General features: G+C 40.4%; 1 protein-coding gene across 18 annotated transcripts in view; it reads right to left on the bottom strand.

The window, feature by feature from the left end:
- Positions 1-24,041, bottom strand: part of macf1a (microtubule actin crosslinking factor 1a) — a 212,946-nt gene that overhangs the window by 16,721 nt on the left and 172,184 nt on the right. For 13 of the 18 annotated variants that reach the window (XM_032580101.1, XM_032580102.1, XM_032580103.1 and 10 more), the window contains 32 exons: positions 22,437-22,598; positions 21,458-21,628; positions 20,409-20,575; positions 19,355-19,514; positions 18,200-18,526; positions 17,202-17,286; positions 16,609-16,835; positions 15,809-16,015; positions 15,387-15,614; positions 14,287-14,505; positions 13,623-13,826; positions 12,156-12,164; positions 9,583-9,808; positions 8,899-9,125; positions 8,692-8,814; positions 8,048-8,149; positions 7,866-7,967; positions 7,604-7,777; positions 6,683-6,838; positions 6,274-6,471; positions 6,055-6,183; positions 5,485-5,667; positions 5,244-5,399; positions 4,058-4,264; positions 3,795-3,914; positions 3,526-3,695; positions 2,672-2,831; positions 2,393-2,587; positions 1,783-2,055; positions 1,236-1,424; positions 1,032-1,143; positions 197-342 (listed from right to left, as the gene is read on the bottom strand). In XM_032580101.1, coding sequence (XP_032435992.1) covers positions 197-342; positions 1,032-1,143; positions 1,236-1,424; positions 1,783-2,055; positions 2,393-2,587; positions 2,672-2,831; positions 3,526-3,695; positions 3,795-3,914; positions 4,058-4,264; positions 5,244-5,399; positions 5,485-5,667; positions 6,055-6,183; positions 6,274-6,471; positions 6,683-6,838; positions 7,604-7,777; positions 7,866-7,967; positions 8,048-8,149; positions 8,692-8,814; positions 8,899-9,125; positions 9,583-9,808; positions 12,156-12,164; positions 13,623-13,826; positions 14,287-14,505; positions 15,387-15,614; positions 15,809-16,015; positions 16,609-16,835; positions 17,202-17,286; positions 18,200-18,526; positions 19,355-19,514; positions 20,409-20,575; positions 21,458-21,628; positions 22,437-22,598 — 5,514 coding nt within the window. The remainder of the gene's footprint in view (positions 1-196; positions 343-1,031; positions 1,144-1,235; positions 1,425-1,782; positions 2,056-2,392; positions 2,588-2,671; positions 2,832-3,525; positions 3,696-3,794; positions 3,915-4,057; positions 4,265-5,243; positions 5,400-5,484; positions 5,668-6,054; positions 6,184-6,273; positions 6,472-6,682; positions 6,839-7,603; positions 7,778-7,865; positions 7,968-8,047; positions 8,150-8,691; positions 8,815-8,898; positions 9,126-9,582; positions 9,809-12,155; positions 12,165-13,622; positions 13,827-14,286; positions 14,506-15,386; positions 15,615-15,808; positions 16,016-16,608; positions 16,836-17,201; positions 17,287-18,199; positions 18,527-19,354; positions 19,515-20,408; positions 20,576-21,457; positions 21,629-22,436; positions 22,599-24,041) is intronic. The other 5 variants (XM_032580097.1, XM_032580099.1, XM_032580098.1 and 2 more) reach the window with 3 other exon arrangements.

The raw sequence follows: 24,041 nt of genomic DNA, 5'->3' as shown, positions 1-24,041 counted from the left end.
GGATTTAAGTTATTTTGGGCAGAAATAGATGAATCCTTCCTCCCATCTAATTCTGCAGGAGGGAACTCAGGCTTTCTCTCTAACATAAAGGCTCTTTAACTGTTTGCACCAAATCCTCAGAGGTTTCCAGTCCAGTTAACTTTATAATGAATCCATCTGACTTCAGGTGGTTCACGGTTTTAAAAAAAGGCGTCACCTCCTCCTGGCGGTCCAGAGCGTCGTTGAGTTTCCGCTGGCGGTCCAGAGCCAGCAGCCACACCTGCTGCCAGCGCGCACAGAGCTGGTTGAGGCGCGGGTTTCCCCCCGAGAGCTGCATGCTGGGCTGCTGCTGCTGGTGTTTACCTGGACAGGAAGCAGAAAGTTTAACGGGAATCATAAACCATTAAGGTCGGCCTGTCGCAATAAACCAATCAATAAATGAGAGCGACAGTTTTTGTTGTCATTGTGTCGCTCTATCTTTTTACCAAAGAGACAAAAAGCTTCACATCAAGTTACTCCTCCCCTTTTGTTTCCATAGTAACGGGCTCGACAAACGGCAACGACGAGCCTCGGTTTTCCGCCACCAAACGCGGTAGGGACGACTGGAGGTGATCAATGTGGATTTAAAGTTTTATCACAATATGTTGTGATACTATTGTGATAATATAAGAGATAAAAACTATTCATTCTTGTGTTTGCAGCACAAAATGCAGCAAACATTTGACACAGTAGACTGTAATAGTTTACTGTTTTCTTCCCACTAAAGTCCTAACTGGTAGATTTTTCTGTTTCTGCCCAATGATGAATAGAATGAATAGATATGAAACAATCCATTTTATTCATTTTTGGTTTGCTTATTTTGGATATTTAAAATGTCTTCCAGGTCCAGTGATAAATGTTCTTCAGAAATTAGTTTATTGGTCTTTGAGAGGGTGAATTTGCATTATTAAGCCATTTTGTGCTACTAGTTAATTGCCTCCAATGACAATATTTCTAGGACAATTAATCAGCCAGTAAAATTAGCTGTGGTGACAGGAGAACCGGTGACATACGAGCTCCTCTCCTCTCCGCCAGGCTGCTGGGAGGCTCCGCTGGTTTCCTCTTGTAGCTTTTCGTCACTTTGTCCACGTCTGGCTGCTTCCGGGTCATTTCCTCCATGAACGTCTGGAACACAGAAACAGCAGAGGGGATTTAACCCAAACAGGAAATCTCCACTTCCACTTCCTGGAGGTCCAGCTGAGTCTCCGCAGGCCCACCTGGTGCTCCGTGATCAGCGTTTTCAGCTGTGGGATGTCCTGAGGAAGCGGCTCCGTGTCCCTCTGGACCAGCGTGGTCTCGGCCCACTGTAACCATGACAACAGCTCCTCCAGCAGGTTGGCGTTGTTGAGCACCTCCGTCAGAGCCGTCTCCAGCCGCTGCTCGTGCTGTTTGGCCCACGTCAGCACCTGTACAGCGAAGATGCATTGTCTTATTCTGAATTAGGTCTGACACTAACGACTTTAGTAATCGATTAATTAAATATTCTGATAATTAATCGGATAAAAAATGAAAGGTTTGTTCAGGCATTTTCAAGGTAAGTTTAAATGCAAAATGTACAGATTTTTGTACAATTTTGGACTGCTGACTGTTCTGCATGTGTTTATTCACAATATGGGCATTTTTGAGTTAACAATTAATCAATTACCAAATTAGAATAATTTGAATAATCGCTTAATCGTTTCAGTCATATTGTGACCAGACTCAAGTCTTTTTGTTTTAAATCATAAAACCATGGCAGTTATCAGAACCAGGCGCCTCCGTCACCTCCTCGAAGCGCGCCCTGATGATGGTGATCCAGTGTTTGATGGTGGTGATGGAGTCGGGGTGACACACGGTCAGGATGGCCTCTCCCATGCCGGCGGCCTTGTTCACGTCGGCCCTCTTCTCCTCCACCGTTCCCATGAAGTCGCGGTGCGTGTGCAGCAGCGGCTGCAGCGTCTCGGCCTCTTCGGGGAGAACTCCGCGGAAACGGAGCGTCTGCTCCGCCTCCGACAGCCACTCCAGCAGCATCTGCACCGCCGTGCGGAACTCCTCAGCCTGACGGAGGACAAAAATGAAAATTATCCATGTTTCTCACATTTTTTCTGGATAAAAAAACGGGAAAAAAGCGTGAATTGCATTTGGTTTTAGCCATCTTTTGTTAATATTTATAGCAGTGCTGTCAAGTGATTCAAAATTTTAATCAGATTAATCACTGCACCAATTAATTATACCAAACCAGAAGGAACCATAGATTGTATTGTCTTGAAATTATTTAATTTTTCATTTTTGACTAATTTTGACCCATGCGACAAAAACTTTGTACACCCCTGATGTAGGGAGCATAAAGGGTGAAGGTTTATGCCTCCAGATCTGGATTTAAACACTCCTGTACCTGTTTGAGCGCCTGCTGGAGGCGGGTCTGCTTGGTGACGGACAGAGCACACACTGTGTCCCAGCGGTTGCTGAGCTCCTGCAGCTGAACTTTGACCCACGCCGTGTCATCCCGGCCGGTCTCCATCAGGTCCCGGGCTGACCGCTTCAGAGCCTGAACGCTGCCGGTTCGTTTACCCAGTTCTTTCTGGAAAACCTGGAAATGTAGATCATACCTGCGTTAATCACTGCTCTAAAAGAGGAAGGAGGAGCTGATTTCTGCGTCAGCATCCTGACTCACCTTGTGTGCGTCCATGAGGTTGGACACCAGGTCCATGTCACCGTGGACCGGCTGGTCTTCAGCCAGCTGAGGCTCAACCCGGTACAGCCAGTCCACTAAAGCCTGAAGTGCTTCTGCAAACTGACCTGAGAACAGCAGAGCCTCCTCCAGCTTGTGCTGCCTGGAAACACGAGAAAAACACAATTTTAGTGATTTTTAGTTAAACCTGGAATATGCAACTTTTATGAAAAACATTTTTTACATATTTGTTGATAACATGTATGTTATGAGGCAGATAATCATGTCATACTCCAGTGAAAACAACAAACAACCAATCAGAGCCAGGAGGCAGGTCTTAGTGCTGTCAATCACTCTCCGTATGGTGCTACTCATCCCATCTCCCCTCTTGCTCTCTGCTACGCTGCAGCTAGCATAGCATGTAATGAATGCTCAGGCTAGTTACCATGGCTAGATCTGCTAGGCGATAAATTGTCCCAGAAGTTATTGCGATAAATGATAATGAGTAATATCATGGTAATGACATGATAATAATGCAAAAACTCAAATTCTCAAAGATCAATAAACTTTAAGATCTAGTGAACATTTAACACTGGAACTGGGAGATATTCTAAATATCCAAAATAAATAAATAAAACAGAACAGAAATAACAAATAAAATTAATTATGAAGTCTCTAACGGTAAATTGTTTCTCCAACATTAGCACATTTAGCATCGCGTACATGAGGATGATTGACAGCACTAAGCATCTCCCACTGGCTCTGGTTGGGTCGTCCTTTTCACAGATTATCTGTCTCATTCTGTCACAATATGATGACAGTTTTAAGAAATGTTGATCATTTCACGTCCTCCGTACCTTTCAACGCTCTTCCCACAGACGGTGTCCCACTTGTCCCGGACTTCCCCCACCAGGTGGTCCAGTTTCTGCTGGTCTGCAGGCAGCTGAGCTTTGTCCCTCATGGCCTTCCCTGACCTCACTGTGGTGTCGTAAACCGGCTGCTTGGATCCCAGCGCTTTCTGAAACTCCTGATTGAGGGAGAAAAACAGATTTCAGGGTGAGCAGAGATCTGGACTGGAAACCAGAGGAGCTGAAATGTGTTTAGATCGGGTTTCTCTGTGTGGTACCTTGTGTTTGGTCAGCTGAACTTTGATCTTGTCCGGCTCGTTGGAGATCTCCACCTCCGAGTCGAGTCTTTTCTCGGCTTCCTCCAGCCAGTCCGTCAGTTTCCTCCAGGCCTCATGGAACTGAGAGCAGAGTTAGAATTTAATTTCTAACCTTTAAACTAAAACAGAATTAAACTAAACGCATATTTCAAGTTACAAAATGTAATTTTTTTGTTTGAAAATAATTCCTGTATATCTTTTTGTTGCATGGGTCGGTAAACTACCTGCTTGGCTCGTTTCCGGGCCTCATCCAGGTGTCGGCCCCGGTCCAGGGACCTCTGGACCAGCTTGTCCCAGCGGGCCTGAACGCTGAGCAGCAGATTCTTGATCAGAACCACATCCTGCTTCAGACTGGCGAAGCGAAGCTGAGAGCCCGCTTTCTCCAGAGCCAGGACCTGCTCTCTGTGGGTGTTCACCTCGTTCACAAACACCTGGACGGACAAAGAAATTTAAATAAACCCGAGTCTGAAACCAAGGGCAGATTTTATAACATTATAAGCAAAATATCTGCCAAAGTCCAGGATATAATAATTATACAGGATATAATCTCAATGGTTCTATAAATCTGCCAGTAAAATTTTCTTAGATTTGTATTATTTTTAACATTTTTACTTCTAGAGTCGTTTCCTTCATTATTTTGTTTTAATTTCCACAAACCATAAAAAGTTTTTTTTTATATTTGTGTATATTTCTGTTTTTGCTAATGGCTAGCACTAACCACTAATGCTAACAGTGCTAACTAAGAAATTTGCAATTTCTGCAATTCTCACTGATCTAAAGTCAGGTACCGACCTCCACACCCTGGAGGAAGTCGAAATTAAGAGTTTTAAAGTCAAATTATGAGGATAAAAATAGTAATTGCAAGATTTAAAAGTTGTAATTTAAAACTGTGCATGTGCTACACATTGGCCAAAAAGAACCTTTGAACATTGAATTATGACTTATTCTCGTAATTACGACTTCAAAACTCTTAAGAATGACTTCCTCTTGGACTTTCGTTTCTGTCATCTGGTTGCCCCAGATATCTGTATGATTAAAAATGACTGCAAAATAAACCTTGACGTTTTATTTTCTAAAGTATACCTAATGTGTTAGAACCTCACGTGATGAACAGTAGAGAAATGCAGCCTTTATTTGTTTTAAAAAGCAGAAATTTCAGAAGAAAACATTCAAAATACACATGGGGATATTTAAAAAAGTGGTAATAGTGTATAAACAATAAATAATACACAATAAAATGATAAAGTCTTTCAAATATTTTTGTAAAATAAAAGGAAATGTTAACAAAAATGAAACAATACCACTGAAGATAGTTACATATATATTCTTACACATTGTTGATTTGGGCATTTTCAGTCTTCCGTACCTACCAAACACATTTTATCAATATTTGTGTCTAGTCTAGCTCACCTTGTGCTCATCGATCTGGAAGAGGACCGTGTCCAGAATGAGGCTGGGGGGTTGGGCCATGTTCAGGGTCTGTTCGGCCTGCGTCAGCCAGTTCATGGTGTCCTGGAGGGACGTCTGAAAACCTGTTGCCAAGGAAACGGCTTCCTCCAGCTTCCCCTGGAAGGTTTTTCAAAGCTTAAAGTCAAAACCATCCAGAAACAAACAACAGTCCAAATAGATGCTGCTGAATCTTCAGACTCACCCTGCGGTCGTCCATCTTGGTGTTGAGGCTGGCCCACTTGTTCTGCAGCATGGCCAGGTTCTGCTGGGTCTGGGTGGTTCCGGGTCCGGCTTCCTCTCCTCCTCGGGCCAGCAGCATGGACTCTCCCTGATCCAGCAGGTGGTGGTACTGTTCTGCCCGCTGGTTCAGCTGAGCCTGTAGCTCCTGCAGAAGCAGACGACACGAATGAAATGATCACCTGCCTCAGGTGAGCGAAGCTCTTTCTGGACAATGATCCGTTTGGAACAATGAGGCTCATTAAAGTTTGATTTGGACCATATGGAAAGTGCATCTGTGCAGACAACACCTCCTGAAATGGAGGATAAAAGCCTTATAAAGTCCTTAAGAAAGCACTTCATAACTAGCAACAGTACACCAAGGTGACTGTTGGTGTATTCTGGAAAATATTTCCTGGTCCTGGGTAACCTGCACTGCAAAAAAACATAATCTTACCAAGTATTTTTGGTCTAGTTTCTAGTGCAAATATCTTACCACACTTAAAAAAAGACAAAACGTTCCAGTGATATCAATTTCCATCCGTCTCTGCTTTACCATGTGCTGCTGTAGCTGCTCTCTGGCTGTTTCTGGGAGGCCTCCGGTCGGCTTGGCGGCAGACAGCTGGCTCTCCGTCCGCCTCAGCCATTGCAGGAACTCCTCCAGCTCACCATGGAAACCTTCAGCCTACAAAGAGACGGTTTGGAGAGGGGAAGGTCTGGATTATTCACTGCTGCGCTCCTCAGAGTGATTTCACTGGATGTGGACTGGGCGTACCTGCTGCAGGGCGGCCTCCAGGAGCGTCTGCCGCTCCTGGGTTTTCAGCAGCAGACTCTCCCAGCTGCGGTTGAGCTGGTCCAGCTGATCCCGCAGGTGGCTGGCCTCGTCGCCCGGAGAGGACTCCAGCAGCTCGGCGGCGGCGCTGTTCACAGTCTCCACCGTGGCATGATGGGACAGCACGTCGTTACGTAAAACCTGGGTTTACGCGGAGATTTAAATTTTAATAATCAGAATCGGTAACCTTCCAGAAGTTTAAAGGTGACCTATTCATTGAACTGTAAAAAAACCAATTAAAATCATTCTTAAATAATGAGGTGTCAGTTTCTCTCTTCAGCTGTTTTAGGGCCTCTTTAAATACAAATATCAAAATTTTGAATAGCAAAGACAACGCAGGTTGCAGACATACGTGGTGTTTTGCCAGCTCGATTTCGATGGCCTTGGGGTCGGAGCTGACGGGCCGCTGCGTGTCCAGAGTGGTGTGGGTGTGGCTCAGCCAGGCCTGCAGCTCAGAGAGAGCATGCTGGAACTGACCGAGAGCCAGCAGCGCCGCCTCCAGCTTGTGCTGCGGAGAAAAAATATAGATTCAAAAATTTACTTGTTCCTAGGGCTGAAATGATTAATGTGATTAATCATAATCAATATTTGAAATAATCGTCAACTATCAATCAATCGTTAAGCTTTGTAATTACAGTAATTAAGTCAAAACTGTTAAACTATTTACACATTTTGCATTTAAGATTAAAAGCAAACTGTCTGTAAATCTGTTCCATCCAGAATTCCTCCAGTTTTAGCTTCACCACATTCAAAAATAGTCACCAGATCAGCAATGTATTAACTGATTGATTGATTATTTTTTTTAGCTGTGGATGCAGCTAAAAAAAGATCATTTGTTCAGATAATTTGTTTTAAATGATCAAATGTTCTCTAAAGGAATGCAGTTATTGCATTTTAGACTAAAATAATGCATAGAAAATTAATTGATTTATTAACATTTTTAATGTATTTCTAATATTGTATTAAAAAGGCTTAATTGATTAGATAAAATATCTGCAGAATGTTCAAATTTTTAAATTCAAATAATTGATTAATCGCCAAATAATTAATTAATTGATTAAAATAGATGTTAGTAGCAGCCCTGACAGATTCGTCATACAGAATGAAATATTTGAAGCCTTTATTTCCTGTAGAATCTGTAGAAACTGCCATTTTTTAATCTGATTAATTGTCAGAATAAGTGATAGTTTAACTGATTACTAAAATAATCTCTATTTGCTGCCTTATCTGTTACTAGAAATCCATCAAACTGCGTTGTTTCCGTCCTTATTACCTGTCTTTTGGTGATTTTATCTCCCAGATTCTCCCAGAGGTGTCGCAGTTCTGTCAGCGGCTCCTGGATCATGTCCCGGTCGGTCTGGTCCGACACTTTCTTCAGCAGCAGCTCCCCCTGGTGGCAGAGCTTCTCCATGTCGATCTGCTGCTGGTAGACGTCCACCTTGTAATGCTGCTCGGGGGCGGTGACCGATAAACAACCGGGTCAGATTTACGATACAAACCTTTTGCGGTACTGATCAGGAGGAAACCGTACGAACCTTGAGCTCCTCTATCTGCTGTTTGACTGTTCCCAGATCAGTTCCTACGGTCGACATGTCGCACAGCTTGATCACGGCGTTGTCCAGGTAGTCGAACATGGACTGCAGGCACAAATAAATGCAGTAAAACATAAGCTCTGAATCTGAGGACTGCAGCGTAACCATAGCGACCCTGAGCGGACCTGCAGGGCGTCCTGGTACTGAACTGAGGCGGTCATGGCCTCCTCCAGCCGCTCCATCCTCTCCCTCCATGTTCGGTTCAGACTCTCCCAGGCAGCATTCATCTGGCAGGAACACAGACAGGATGTGGAGAATCTGTTTGTTCGTAGTGAAATCAATCTGCAAATATTCTCTCCCGTTTGTGGAGCAAATCTGAACCGACACAAAAAGGCAACCAGACACAATGAGCTGCCAGATAATGGGATGTAATTAACTAAAGGATCTATAACTGCATCTTAACGATGATAATTAACACTGAAAACTCAGTAATATTTCTGGCAGAAATATATTTTAAAAATGCCGTTTCACCGGAACACAGATTTTTCTCCTCATAATCAAAATATCCACATTTTTCAGTGTTTTTACACCAACATTCTTTTTGTTTAAATTGATTTAATAATTTATCCATTTCTATTATTGTTTATACTGTTAATCTTTTTTAAATGTTAAGTTCTTTTTCAATTATTATTTTTTCTTTCAATTAAATTGTTAATTTTTCTTTTCCTAATCAAGGTATTAGAATGTTTCTGTTTAAATCACAACCTAACAGCTTCTGATTGGTCCGGGCGAAATGAGGAAGATAATATTTTCTTTCCAGTTTTCTCACCTCATCGATGGTTTTCTTGACTTCAGGTTTCTCAGTTTCTCCGCAGGCGAAGATGAGGTCAGCCCCGAGCGTCCGGACGAACTCCAGCTCCTCCCTCAGGCCGTCCGTCTCCGCCTTGATGGCCTGGCAAACACAAGGATTTTAAGCTTCGACAAATACAGTGCGACTCTGCAGAGAGTCTAGTCCTGCTAGGATCATCCTCTGAACCTCAGCTGCTTCGATCTGCTGCTTGATGAGCGACGGGTCCACCCCGGGGTCCTCCAGCTCCCTCACGATGTCCTGGGAGTCTCTGAGCGTGCTCAGTAGAGCCGCCACGTCGGCCCAGAACTTCCCGGCGAGGTCCAGGACGTCGTTCAGCTTGCTCTCTCTCTCCTCGGCTCGCTGCCGGATCTCGTCCCAAAGGGAGCGCAAACGCAGGAGCCGAGAGCGAACGGCTGCAGGAGGGAAGAAGAAGACAAGTTTTACTTCCCCTAGGGCTGCAACTAACTATTATTCTGATGATTAATTGACTGTTCTGAGGATTAAATGCATAAAAAATGGAATATAACACATATTTCTCATCGAACCACTTATTATTACTCAGCATAAGACAGATCTGCTCTCAAGGTGCTAATTTGGACAAAGTGAAGCTAAAAACTGCTATTAGAGAAGTTTTGGGTAGAACATCTTTACAGAGAAAGTTTTTTGTCATTTTTAATGCAAAATGTATATTTTTTGTACAGTTTTGGCTTAATTACTACATTGCTCTTCAGTAAATTGCCTTTTTTTGATTAATGATTGATCGATTACTAAATTAGTGGACTATATTAGTTGGTTGGTCACGATTAATTGCTTCAGCGCTAATTTCCTGAGCTTTATGTAACGCCGGACAGATGCATCGCGGCGTCTCACCCTGAGCCGCCGGGTCGTCGTGTGCCGCCCGGCTGATGAGCTCCTCCCCGCGGGAGCAGAGGGCGGAGAAGCTGGGCAGCAGCTTGTCCAGCTCCAGCCCCTGAGCGCGGTGCTCCGCCAGCTGCTCCCGGATCTTCTCCACCTCGGCGGCGACCGGCGGAGGCTGCCGGAGCCTCTGCACCGCCGCCTCCAGAGTCTCCAGCAGAGGATCCATCTTGTCGTGGAACTGAGGGGAGAGAAACGAAGAGGAGGATTATGAAGAGGATTGGAATCTGAGTAACATGTTGAAATATTGAGATATGAATGCAGGAGGATCATTAAGGAAACAGTGATTCCCAACTTTTTAACCCCATTAAAAGGTTACACTCCTCTTCCTAACTCTCTAATTCAAGGCTTTTGAAAGTGCAGGAAGAGAAAAAGAGAAGTAGTAATTGCAGATGTTTAATTAACTTCAACAAGTCTGTCACTCGCTCATTCCTTCAGCGGCGCCACACTTTGTTTAAATGTAATTACATGATATCCATTCATGAATTTATCTATTTCTTTCTTCAATAAATGTTTGCAACTTAAATTAAATTAGTTTTGCCTGTTCATTCAACAGAAGCTCTGATAAACCTACAGCAGGCAAACCTTAAGAGAAATACTAAAATCAGGATTTATTTTCTATTCAGGTTATTTAATCGTGATAAAAACTAATACAAGCTGGCAGTAACTTGCAGGAAGTTTCTTCTTTCCAACGTTGCTCCGATTATTTCAGGGTTACAGATATTTGGTTGAAAGTCCTACCACAGCATTTCAATCAGATTGATGTCTGGACTTTGACTAGACCATTGAAATACCTTTGTTCTTCTAGATCTACTGCTGTTAAGGATCATCGTCCTGTTCATGACCCAGTTTGGGCCGAGATAAAGTCATGCTGCCATTTTTCTTTCTTTTTTGAGAAAAAACTTTCAGAATCAGAGTTTTTGAAAACAAACAAGGAATTTTGGTTCTACTTTGCAAAGACGACATTTTTTAAAATTCATTTATTTTTAAATTAGGACATTTGAATTCATTATTCTTTTATCCTTATTTTTTATTACATTTTTAATATAAATATATAAGAATAGGAATCAACAGATTTACTTCTAATAAATATGCATATATAGTTTTTTATATTTATTTTAGAAGGTTAAACTCTAACTTAAACTCCTATTTTCCTGCTTATTTATTATGGAGGCAGCAATATTGCACTTATTTATTGACTGATGTTTTTGGTGTTCACACATGTAATATTCCTGAACTGTGGTGCATGTGGAAATCTGCTTGTTTCTCCCACTTTGAGAACATTTTTGCACAGAATATTAATTTAATTCAAACTCTTTAAAATGCTGCCAATGCTTTGCAGTTGAAATGTTTGTTTTATCCATCATCACTTATTCAGAAAGTGGATTTTTAACAATACATGTGCAGCTAAAACAAGAGGTTGGGAATCACTGTTCCTTTAAATAAAAATATCTCAATATGTCACTTTAAACATTTCAAAGCTAAACTCTACAGAACAGGGGAAAGGGACTAAACAGACTGGAGGGAATATTTTACACAAAACAAACCATTAAGTCTTGATTTTTTTTTTTCAGGAATGTAAAAAAAATACATAATTACAAAGTAAAACTCAGGGAAACATTTCTGCTACAACAAGACTGATTGGAAAAACAAATTTCATGTTGTGAAAAAGTTTTATATTTTTTCCCCACAGCAGAAAGTGAAACAGAGTGAAATATTTCAAGCATTTATTTCTTGTAATTTCAATTATTCTGGTTCACATAAAATGAAAACCTGAAAATACCGATTATTTCAGTAATTGATTAATCAGTTATCGTGACGATTAATCAATTATTGGGTTTTAAAAATGTAATATTCTGCAGATATTTCATTAAACCCCTTAATTTAAGCCTTTTTAATATCTTATAAGAAATGCATAAAACTAAAACAATTCAGTTATTTTTTTTAAATTAAATAAATGAAATATTTGCAGAAACATTGCATTCAATTAGAAAACAATTGATCATTTGTAGCAATGGATGAATCTGCAGCTAAGAAGAATATTTCAATCATCATGTGAAAATCTTTCAGTAGGGCTGATCTGGTCTTATGGATCAACAGAGTAATAAATAAAACTGAGATTTTTGTTTTATATCATTTGAACCAGGTGAAGATAAAACTGTCACATGAGGATTTCTGCGTAAACTTAATTACAGCTCTGAATTTATTGCTTTTACAGTAAATTTTCTTTTTTGGATTCTGTATACACAAGGTAGCGATGAATCAATTACTAAATTAGTTAATGATTATTTTTACTAATCAATTAATCGTGATTAATCATTTCAGCTTTAAAATCTATATAATATTTATGTTTCTCTTTCTGAAATGAAGGACAGAAAATATTGAACTTTCAAAACATTCTTATTTTTCAGACATTCCTGTACTTTAGGAAGATTTTCTTTTAGTTTTTGTTTCAGCGTCGACGTCACAGAGCTGAAACTGAGCAGATTGGAGCTACTTTCTATCCGAGTGGAGGCTTGATGTCTTACCTCTACCAGCTGGGTGATTGCAGTGAGCAGTGACCATGGAGAAAATGGAGGTGAGGGGCAACAACACACACAGCAACATCCCACAATGAACGAGGGGCGGGTGGGATTAGGGTGGATTAGGGTGAGAAGGATGAATGTGGAGAGGAGGGAGGAGACAGAGATGGAGGGAGAAGTGTGGGTGGAGGAGACATGGAGTGGTTTAAAAGAGGGGTGGAGGGTGGAGAAACAACACGGTGAGTTCAGTCAGTCATGCTTTCAGTTGCAGAACAAACAGCAGCAACAGCGCTGATACAATGGTGCCTCAGGAGAAGAGAAATTAGACTGGAGCTACATTAGAAATGATGCAAAAACAACCATAAACCATTGACTGCTAGCTAAACAAGCTACTATAGCACAGATTATCACAGGACCTGAGGATGAGCTCAGATAAAAACAAAAAGATGTATTTATCCCCCAACAGATCTGTTTCTGTAAATGGATAATTTCCCCTCATAAGGAAATTAAATATCTGTTTCAGATAAAAAGGTAAAATTGTATTTTGTAGTTTCTGGAGAAACATTACCTATTAAATGTTTTTTTTTTACAGAGTTCTTACATGTTTTCAACAATTTTTTACAGTAAATTTTTCTACAGGTTTGAAATGTTCAACCTGCAAAAACAAAAGAATGTGGAGAAATGGATGGATGGATGGATGGATGGATGGATGGATGGATGGATGGATGGAATGATGGATGGACGGATGGAAAAATGGATGGACGGATGGATAGATGGATGGATGGATGGATGGATGGAATGATGGATGGACGGATGGAAAAATGGATGGACGGATGGATAGATGGATGGATGGATGGATGGAAAAATGGATGGATGGATGGATGGATGGAAAAATGGATGGATGGATGGATGGAATGATGGATGGACGGATGGAAAAATGGATGGACGGATGGATAGATGGATGGATGGATGGATGGAATGATGGATGGATGGATGGTTGGATGGACAGATGGATGGACAGACAGACGAATGAGCTTGATGAAGAAACTTATTTTGAGAAACTCCTATTTTTTCTATGTTGACAATCAGAAATGGCATAAAGTTTTTAAATATCCAAAATAAAAATAAAAACTTTTCTGTTTTCTCCAGATCTGGAAAACACTGAAATGCAGGGTTTTAGTTTCCAGACTGTGAAGGAACCCTTTGTTAGTTTTTGTTTGCATTTTTGATTAGAGACGCAAACCAAGAGGAACAAGTTTATGTTGGAGTTTCCATGACCCCCTTCCTATAAACACGATGCAATAAATCCTCGTTAGTTTCGAGAAAAACCACAAAAACATTTTAAAACATTTAAAAACAACCAGAAACTTCATGCTGTTTAATAACGATGTCCTTTAACTCATTTAACACGTTTATTTTTAGTAAATGGAGACATGAGGGAATCCTGCAGCTGGAGGACGGACATATCCGTACCTGTGCAGACTGGGACACTGCCTCGTCCAGCGCTCCGGCGCGATCTTTGACCTCCTCTTTGATGGCCAGGTAGCGCCTCTCTGCCTCGGTGTAGCGCTGCGTCACCGTCGCCCCCTCCTGGAGGCTGAGCTCGGCCAGCTGCGGCCCGATCTTCAGCAGCTTGTCGATGTGAGGTTTGTGCTCTGCGATCGACTCCCTGAGCAACTGCAGAGAAAAATCCTTCACAGTGAGAATAAAATCTGACCTGCAGAATTATATCCAGAAAAAATTAACTCTGCAAATTAGACAACACAATTAAAACATTGAGACGACTCAGACATTGATGTACACTTTAAAAACCTCGACTCAAAGAAGTGATTCGTCTTTTCCTTATTTACCCACAAGGGGGCAGTAAAGAGCTTTGAGTCTTTGAGAAATAAAAGTGGTCTGGGAAAAGCAAAACGTTGTCAATAATTTATATAACTTCATCCGTGATGAAGATTGTTCATCTTTGTCCCATTTCTTCTCAACACCCTGCGATATAGATTCCACACGACCACCACACCATTTAGATCAAATCCTTTTTTTAACAACTGGAAAAATAAATTACGTTTCTTCATTGTTTGTGTATTTTCCAAATAAAAGAAGATAAAAAAACAAAATAAAATTGTTCAACATGTCCTACCCTCATCTGGTCCTGCTGCAGCCGCAGAGCGTCCGTGTCGATCGCTGGAGGCGGAAGCTGAGTGATGAGGGCTTCGGTCTCGCCCAGCCACGGCTCCAGTTCCTCGTAGGTCTCCCAGAACCGAGCCACCAGAACCTGAGCCTGCTCCAGAGCCGAGAACCGCTCGCTGTGGCTCTGGCTCACCGTGTCGTAACGCGAGCTCAGAGAATCCGTCTTCACCTGAGGGAGGAGTTAACGCGTGACATCACACACTGGCTCATTTATTACAGGTAATCTTCATCTCCAGCGACGCTGTCATAACAAATACTGCTGGACGATGACAGAAATTATAGCAATAAACAATAATAATGTCATTTTGAGACCATTTTCAACTAATATAATGATAATGGCATAATAATTACGTTATCATTAATAGAATATTCTGTTGGAGAATAGAATAGAATATATTGTTGGACAATCAATTAAAAATTTGCCACATTCCTCTAATTTTTCATTAAACTACTTAATCCTTTTCTATACCACATTAAAAATACATTAAAAGATGTAAATAGATAAATACTTAAGAAGAAAATAAAACACTTGAGGAGTTTTGGGTAAAATATATTTACAGACACAGAAGTGCTTTTTTTCTTAATTCTTAATGTTTACGTTTTGTAGAGTTTTGGTTTAATTACTGCTCTGAAAATGTTGGGTATTTTCAGCAAATGGCCTTTTTTGAGTCTGTATACTCCAATTAAAAGTTAACCAATTACTAAATTAGCTGATTATATCACTAACAGACTAATCATGATTAATATGATTAATTGCTTCAGCCCTAAATGCCTGTCAAATACTAATAAACTCGACGATTTTACAGAACACGCTGCACTGCAACTGGATTTTAAATATCCAAAGTAAAACAGAACAAAAAACAATGAATAAAAACAAAATAAAAACCATACAATCAAAACCATAAATAAGTAGATTATTAAAGTTTCTGTAAATAAAGTTACTCTTCAGAAAATATTAATGATCACACTTTAAATTATGGAGCTCATGTTAATTACTCCTGCGATGAATTGATTAATGCTTATCTCTATAATGAGAGGCTGGCGACGCACCATCAGAGCGTCCTTCTGGGCGTCGCTGCAGGCTTCCAGCACTTCGTCTCGGACGCTGAGCAGTTGGTCGACGGTGTCTTTGTGTCGGATGATGTCGATGTTGAAGGCCCTCTGCACCTGCAGCTGAGCCACGGTCACGTCCGGCTCCAGACTCAGCGGGCCCAGAGACGCCAACTTCCGCTCCGTCTCCCCGACCCAGGCCAGCTCTGCATCCACCGCCTCTTCATACTGAGCCAAAGGGTTCAGTTATCGATTAATGAAGTCAGAGCATTACCCAAAAATTATACTCAAGTTAGAGTATCACTACTCCAACAGTCCAACTCCTCTGGTTGGAACTAAATTTAATTGCATCCATAATTAACACTGATTAAAAAACATTAACAAAAACAGATTTCTCAATAACTGGATGCTTCCTGCAGTACCTGCTGCGACCTCTGGATGGCAGCTTGCACCAGCTGCACACGCTGAGTGATGGTTTCATCGGCGTGTCGGTACCGCTGGTTGGCGTCGGCGACAAGCCGGTCCAGGCCTTCGCGGGCGCGCCACGGCACCAGATCCAGCAGGGCGTTGCCCACCTCGTTCACCGTGTCCAGAACCAGGCGCTTCTCAGCCGACACTTTCTTCAGCTCCTGCAGCAAAAAAACCAAAAATAAAACACAGCAACATGAAGCTGAATGCGTCTCATTTATCTTTCTAAAAACATTTTAAATGTCACATCATGAAAATATCATCTCAAACAGGCAAAACCTGGAGACAGGAAACAGATTACATAAACAGAAATCCTTTCAAAAAATGTTGCTGAGGTCCAAGAATAAAGAGCATTTCTATGGAAACTCAGCTGTGGGTGGGCTGATGCTGGAACCGTTACAGACAGAAAGAAACGACTCATTAAAGCAAATATGAATGACTTTTAAATCTGTGATTAAACGTGTGTAAACTGACCTTTATGCCTCTAAATAAAGTCTGAAATCGGCTTTAAAAATAAACGTTTACAGCTGAACAGCGACCACAAACTTTCAAATTCAAAAATACTTTAAGAATCCCAAAGGAAAATTAAATGGTGTAACACATATTAATTCAAACATTATCGTAGATCTCCTGTAGCAGTCTGTATCACAGTGAATTTGAAGAAGCCTCTTACTGAAGACCCTGTTTTCCTCAGATAGTCTCACGAAGAGGATTGTTTTTGTTTCAATAAAAACAAACGACGCAACTCCCCCACCTTCTGTCTCTCCTGGTAGGCAGGTGAGGCATCAGGCTCCACGTTGCTAAGCTCCGCCTCCACGCCGTCCAGCCATTGGTTGAGGTCATCGTGGGCCGCGGCGAAGCGCGTGGACAGCTGCAGGGCCTGCTCCAGCGTGCGGAGCGCCTTGCTGCTGCCGGCCGTCATCTCGGCGTAACGGGACTTGATCCCGTCCAGCTTCTCCTGGATCAGCAGCACTTCCTCACCTGGGAGGAAAACGCAGAGCATCCCGTCATGGAACCAGTGAAATTCAAGCACTTTTCAAGAGTTTTCAAGGCAAGTTTTCCACAATTACATAAAAACAATACAAATGAACTAAATGTCGGTTTCAATTCATTATTTCCTGACATTTATTATTGTTGCTAATGTTTTATGATGATATTTTACATTCTACTTCTATTTTACAGGGACAAGTTTAACTAAAATATTAATAATCACTTTCAAGGACGTCATACAGAAATCAAGCACTTTCCAAACCTAGAAAATGATCAGTTAAAATTCAAGCCTTTTTCAGGATTTTAAGAATCTGTATGAATCCTGTGGAAAATCCAGGACACTGAAAAGCAGCTCACCTGTGGTCTGCTTGAGTAAAGCTTGTCCGTTTTTGATGGCCTGATCCACAGTTTTCTTCCTGCTCAGGATTTCTTCATTAAGAGCCTGAAGAAGAAAAACAACAGAAAACAGCTTCATTTATGTTTTATAGTTCTGCTGTTTCTCTAAAATAAAGAAAAGGAAAAAAAAGCCAAAAGCTGCTTTTTATTTCCTTCACTTCAAAAACATAAAATCTTACAAAATCATTTTGGTTTAGCTTCTAGTTCAAAAATATTAGTACACTGTAAATAAGACCAAACTAACCTAAGATTAACTTTTTGGCACGATATAGGAGCCAATAATTCCTTAATATTGGTGGAAAAGTCCTAATTATAGGTAAAATAATCTGACAGTTGAGCAAGACATTTCGTTTTTAGGTCAAAATTAGCTAAAAAGCTCATGTTAGCTTAAATGCGATCATTACGTTGGCTCACACTAACATGCTACGTGAGTAACATTAACCTAATCCATTCAGTAAATAAATTTTAGTTATTGAGAAATAAAATTAAAAAAATAAAAGTTAGCTTAAATTCTATCTTTATTATGTTAGCTATACACTACCATGATGGCTAACACTAAATCTAAAGCTAATTTTGGTTTTCAAGTCAGTTAGCTACAAACCTAATGCTAGCTTAAATGCTATTGTTATTATGTTGTCTTAAGCCAGTAATAAGTCTAATTTAGCTTTTGAGAAAAAAAGCTGGAAAGCTAACATTAGCTTAAATGCTGTCATTATGTTAGATTATGCTAACATGCTCAGTAATATTAACCTAATTCATTCTGTAAATAAACTTTAGCTTAAAATGTCTTGTTCCAATGGCAAATTATTTAGCTTTTTTATTTACTTTTTCATCAATATTAAGGAACAGAAATTAGTAGGTTGGTTTTGTCATATTTCAACTATACTAGGGAATTTGTACCAGCAACTAGACCAAAAATACTTGGTGAGATTTAAGTTTTTTCAGTGTTGGGGTCGTACCAGTGTGTGTTTGTGCTGCTCGGCCAGCAGCTGGGGCTGGTAGCTCTGCACCGAGACCTGACCCAGTCTCTGAGCCACCTCCGCCAGCCAGTTCAGCACCTCCACCTCCTCCTCACCAAACAGCCGCGCGTTGGCCAGCGCCTGATCCAGCAGCGCCGCCCGCCCGGCGCACCAATGGGCGAGCTCGGAGTGACCCGACCGCACCGCCCCCAAGCGCTCACGCAGCCAATCACGATCGGCCGAGCAGCTGAGCGGGAACAGAGACTGGCTGAGGGACTCGAGGTGGTCAACCTCAGCCTCTCTGGAGGAAACGTCCTCCTGGAGCGCCTGGGAAGTGTGTGTGTGTGTGTGTGTGTGTGTGTGTGTGTGTGTGTGTGTGTGTGTTTTATATGAGCAGAAATGAGAAAGGAAAATAAAAACAACAGAAAACAGATGGATGAAAACACAAAGTAAGACCATGCAGATGAGAAATTATAAATAACAACACAAACATTAAAAGATGATAAACTGAAACAACATGGATGTTGGAAGTGTTTTTTTTATCCTTTTCAAGTTATTTTTTTTGGATAAAAATGTTGTGTTTTCTATTCACTACTTTTAGGACTGCAACTAACAATTATTTTAGTATTTGATTAATCGGATAAAAAAATGTAACACTCAACAGATTCTTCACTTAACCACCTAAGCCTTTTCCATACTACTTTAGAAATACATTAAAATATACAAATAATTCAATTAATTTTTTAAATAAGAAAAACATTTTATTGCGTAAAATGAAATACCGTAGCAGTAATTTACTAAATCTGAACTGGGTGGAGTCACACTGCCACTTCAGGAGTTTTGACTAAAACAAATTTACAGACTTAAGTGGAAAATGTGTTTAATTTTTGTAAAGTTTTGGCTGAACTACGGCTCTGAATATGTTGTTTTGTTCAGTAAATGGCCTTTTTCGAGTTTTCAGATAACTGATTACTAAATTAGTTGACAATTTTGATAATCGATTAATCACAATTAATCCAATTAATCCATTTACATTTGTATTAATTCTCTATGAAGGCAGACATGACCGTTTGTTGGTTCTTCTCCCTAATCTAATAAGTAAGTCTCTTGTCTTCAGGTTTCTGAACCGGCGCCGGTTCCGTCGGCAGACGGTACCTTGTGCTTGACGATCTGCTGGGTGATCTTGGCCGTTTGGGTTCCCATGGGCTCGGCGGAGCTCAGGCGTCTCTCGGTGGTGCTCAGCCATTCTCCCAGCGGCTCCAGCGCTTCGTGGAACTGCAGAGCCAGAACCTGCAGCTCCTCCAGCTGCCGCTGCCTGAGACGGGACAGAAAATTGGGAGTTTTATTCGTATTTTATTGCTTTTGCAGGCTTATTTGTCATGAAAGCCCATTTTATTAAATATTCATGAAGTTTTTATTAGATACAAGTCTATCTAAAGCTTCTTCTAAACAGATTTGTCAGACACAAACCAGTTTTGCTAACAGCTAAAATATTATCTTGTGTGTATGAGTTTGTGAGCGCGAAGAAAAGCTTGCAGCAGACGGTTTAATCATGTTTCATACTTTCCACCATGGTGCAAAGCATCATTGTGAAATGAGATTGAGATTTCTGATGACTCTCTTTATTGTGGTTTCACAAATATAAATTACATTTGCACCACAGCAACCAAACATTTTTCCATAACAGAAGAACATAACAGGATATAAGCAGGAGATATGAGGATGTCGACGTGCATCCAGGGCTGTTTTCAACTATCTGTACGATTAATCGATTAATCCAATAAAAAATTAGCACATTCAGCAGAGTTTTTGTTTAAATACTTAAGTCTTTTATATGCAATTTTAGAAATACATCAGAAGATACATATAAATAATTCATTGTCATTTTTAAATAGGAGGTTGGACATTTTATTACCTAAATTATAACAGCATAACATTCCTTCAGAGTACGCTTGATCAGTTACAGAATAATTCATAGCCTTCATACTCCAGTTAATTAATCAATTACTAAATCAACTGACAATTTTTTGATAATCACAATTAATCCTACTAATCATTTCAGCCCTAACTAATTCTGTAAACTGCTGTGGAAATATCTGCTCTCTCTTTCCCAGGACTAAATAAGATTCTGTAGTGATGAGTGACTGAAAACAACCGGATCAAATGTTCTGGTGGAACCGGATCTGCTCGGTGCGGTGGGGGGGTTTACCTGCCGCTGGCCTTGTCCAGCAGGTCCGACCATCGCTCCGACAGACTCTGCAGCTGGACCTGGATCTTCTCCCGGTCCTGAGAATCCGCCGTGGCGGCGATCCTGGCGCCTTCCGCACGGATCATCTCCACGGTCGGCCTGCGGTCGTCTAACAGTCTCTGCAGCAGCTGCAGAACAGGAAGTGAGAACATTTTAAACCTGAAATCCGTTTTGAGAAGGTGAGACTCCCACCTACAGGTTTCTAACAATCCCTGCACACAGGACACTAAACCAGATTTCTCTCTGCTGGCAGCTGATACTTAAACTTTGATCCAAACACCATAAAACTTGGCAACAATGAAACATATTTGCTGTTGATTTGGTTAACGGATGAGATTATAAGCAGCTTAAATATGTCTGGATCAATGTTTCTTTTCCAATAATAAATCAAACTTAAAAACTAATACTTCTGTTTTACACTGCAAAAACACAAAACTTTATTTCAGTTGTAACATGTAAAAAATGTCTTGTCATAAGTGAAATTATCTGCCAATGGAACAAAAGTATATTTTTAATTAATATTAAACAATTATTGACTTAAAATAAGCTCATACATGTTGCTGAAAAGTTATGTGTTAGTTAGCTTTGTCTTATTTCAAATGTACTATAATTTCTTCCTTTGTCTCATTAAACTAAACATTTTTTGTTGTGCCGCCTGAAAACAGCTCATATCTTCTTCCACATAAACAAACAGATTCTCAGAGCTTTAAATCGCCAACGTTGCTGTATTCAAACAGCCTGAGTTTGGTTTCCTGCCAGCAGCTGCGCTCTCTGTTTACTCTCTCTCTCCTGTCTGAACGGCGAAACGCTTTACGTCACAGAGGTAAACAAACATGATTGATCTGTAACTGGCTCTCATGAGCACAAACACAGGAAATATGTGAGGCTTAACAAGGAAAAGTGCGTCTCTGGACTGGCAGACATTGTTGTTTTTATAATGATCTATACAGAAAAATAGATATAATGTAATAAAAACACAGATTTTTTGTAAGTTTATTGACTTATTTTACCTTTTGCTCCTGGATCTGAGCCTTTACGACGCGGTATTCAGCAGAAGGAGGCCTCTGATTGGCTACCAGCTCCTCTGTGTCGCTCAGCCAGCTGAGCAGAGGCTCCAGCGCGTCCTGAAACTTCCCACAATGCAACAGGGCCTCTTGCAGCTGGGCGATACGTTCTGCAACCTGAGGCCAAAAAAGAAAAGATAAAAACACTTATTATTATTCAAACACTGCGACAGACTGGCGACCTGTCCAGAGACCCCGCCTGTCGCCCGGAACGTTAGCCGGAGAGGAACCAGCACCTCCCAACCCCGCCGGGGGCAAGGGTGTAAGAAAATGGATGGATGGATGGATGGATGGATGATTCAAACAAAGCAGATATGCACGGGATGATAAACATTTATTTTCAATACCATGAACTCAATCAAAAAAAAAAAAAAAAAAAAGAAAATTTGAAAAAAAATTTTTGTGCAAATGTGAAAAATATACAGAAACTTAAATATGAAGGTGCATCATTGGAGCGACAGACAGATATTTTTGTGAGTATTTACTTTAATAACTTTAACTTGAATGATGAATGTTACAAGATGGAGAAAGGCTGTGATGTATAAAAATAGCTGAACTGATATTTCAATTTTAGGATAAAATTTTTTACTTTTACATTTTGTACTTTTTATTTCCTAAGACTTTGCCAAAAATAATAAATCAACTGAAATTGCATCAAGTAATAGTTTTTGATTGTTTAATGTAAGTTTAAGGCTCCTAAGTGCTTCTTATTTTAACTAATTTAATCATTTTAAAAGGTTTTTATTCACAACAGATTTGGTGAAACCTTTTCCATTCTATTTAATTTGTAATATATTAAAGTTAATACATTAAATTAGATTAAAAACTCAGGAAGCAAAGTTCATATTGCAGTTAAATAAACCAGCCTGGTTTTTGTTAAGCTGAGGGGTTTAACTCTGTTTTTTTTTGTTTGTCGGCGCCGTACCCGTTTGTTGAGCGAGTTCCAGCGCAGGTTGGTGGTCTCCAGGTCGTGCTCCAGCGCCTGCGTGTCGGTGTGCTTGGCGGCGCTCTGGATCAGGCCTTGACCAACGGCGTTGACGTGCTGCAGCTTCGGCTGGATGCCGTCCACCTGTTCACGCTCCACAGCCTGACAAAGTGAAAAAACATCAACTGACAGGAAGCAACTCCAAAAATATACCTTGATTTATCTTTTTTTTTTACCATGCTGCTTTTTTTCTTCATCCTTCTAAACCAAAAGTTTTTCCAAACAGTTCAGATTTTCTCAACTATAAATCTAAGTGAACAAAGACGACAGATTAAGTTCCTTAAGGTTAATTTAATTTAAAAGCGACATGCTTCCTTTAGCTCCATTTATACCATATGCAGACGACAATAAATTAAATATCGCAATAGATACATGATCATTATCAATGAATAATACTTCTGACAGAATATTCAACATTCAATATATCGAATATGCACTGGATAGCCCCAGCATTCTCAGAGATTTAGGAAGAGGAAAGACTTTAGCCACTAAGCTAGGTTAGTGGAATCTACTAACTCACTCACTCTTTGGTTGCCTAGCAACAAAACAGTTGCTAGACTTTGGTTACTTAGCAACAACTTGCTGAGTAACTTGCACAGCAGCAGTTTCAAGTTTTGCCATCGTCTCTCATAATTCCGTAAAAATTAAAAACAACAGAGTGGAGTGAATAAAACAGGAAAGACATGACACCAGTTTGGCAGTTTTTTAGATACTTAAAACAGAGAAACTAATCAATAATTATTGATAAATTGACGCTGATAATGTGCAGCCCGAGTCACCACATTACCACAGTCCATCACAGGGACTCAGAGTTGCAAAATTATGAAAACTGGATTGAAATGGTCTCCAGTTTAATTCAAAACACCGTATCGCATTTACAGCAAACATGATCGCAAAAGAAACTGATCCGATCTGGGTCGATTCAGTCCAATTCCACACAGGCTCAACGTCATAAATTCCCGTTTGATTCTGATTACAAGGAACTGCAGTCAGGTTCAGTTGATTCATCAACCAGAGAAAGTTTAGTAATAAATCAGACAAGTATCGTTTTAAATATTGAGAGAATTTAGGGATTCCTGTCAAAATAAGACTTGGAAAACTGATGCGTGCTTTTATTTTGTAGTAGATTAGATTATAATACAAAAAATCTTTTGTTACTTTAGGTCAACAAATCTCAAAATAGTTAACTGAACCAATATTTGACAATTTAATAGAGAAATATTATAATCAAGGTTCAGTAATGAAGCGTACATTTAGTCTGCATGACAACAATATGTAGCTACATTTAGAAGCAACTGGATCTGAGGAAGTGTGAATACTGGGAGACAGGAAGGGAACTGGAACAACGAGGGAGGAGGAATTAAAAAAAAATGGGATGGGAGGCGGATTAGGGGGATTAGACTTCAGGATGAGTGAGTAGCTGGCTGGAAAAGGCTGACTCGACACACACACATGCACACACACACACTTATTCTGCACTTCATCACAGACGTTTATAAAGTATACACACACACACACAACGTCGCCTGTCTGGTCACATTACTC

The sequence above is a fragment of the Xiphophorus hellerii genome, chromosome 13 (genome assembly GCF_003331165.1).
Source record: "Xiphophorus hellerii strain 12219 chromosome 13, Xiphophorus_hellerii-4.1, whole genome shotgun sequence".
Lineage (NCBI taxonomy): Eukaryota > Metazoa > Chordata > Actinopteri > Cyprinodontiformes > Poeciliidae > Xiphophorus > Xiphophorus hellerii.
Note: the sequence above shows the minus strand (reverse complement) of the source record. Positions and strands in the feature narration are given on the sequence as shown.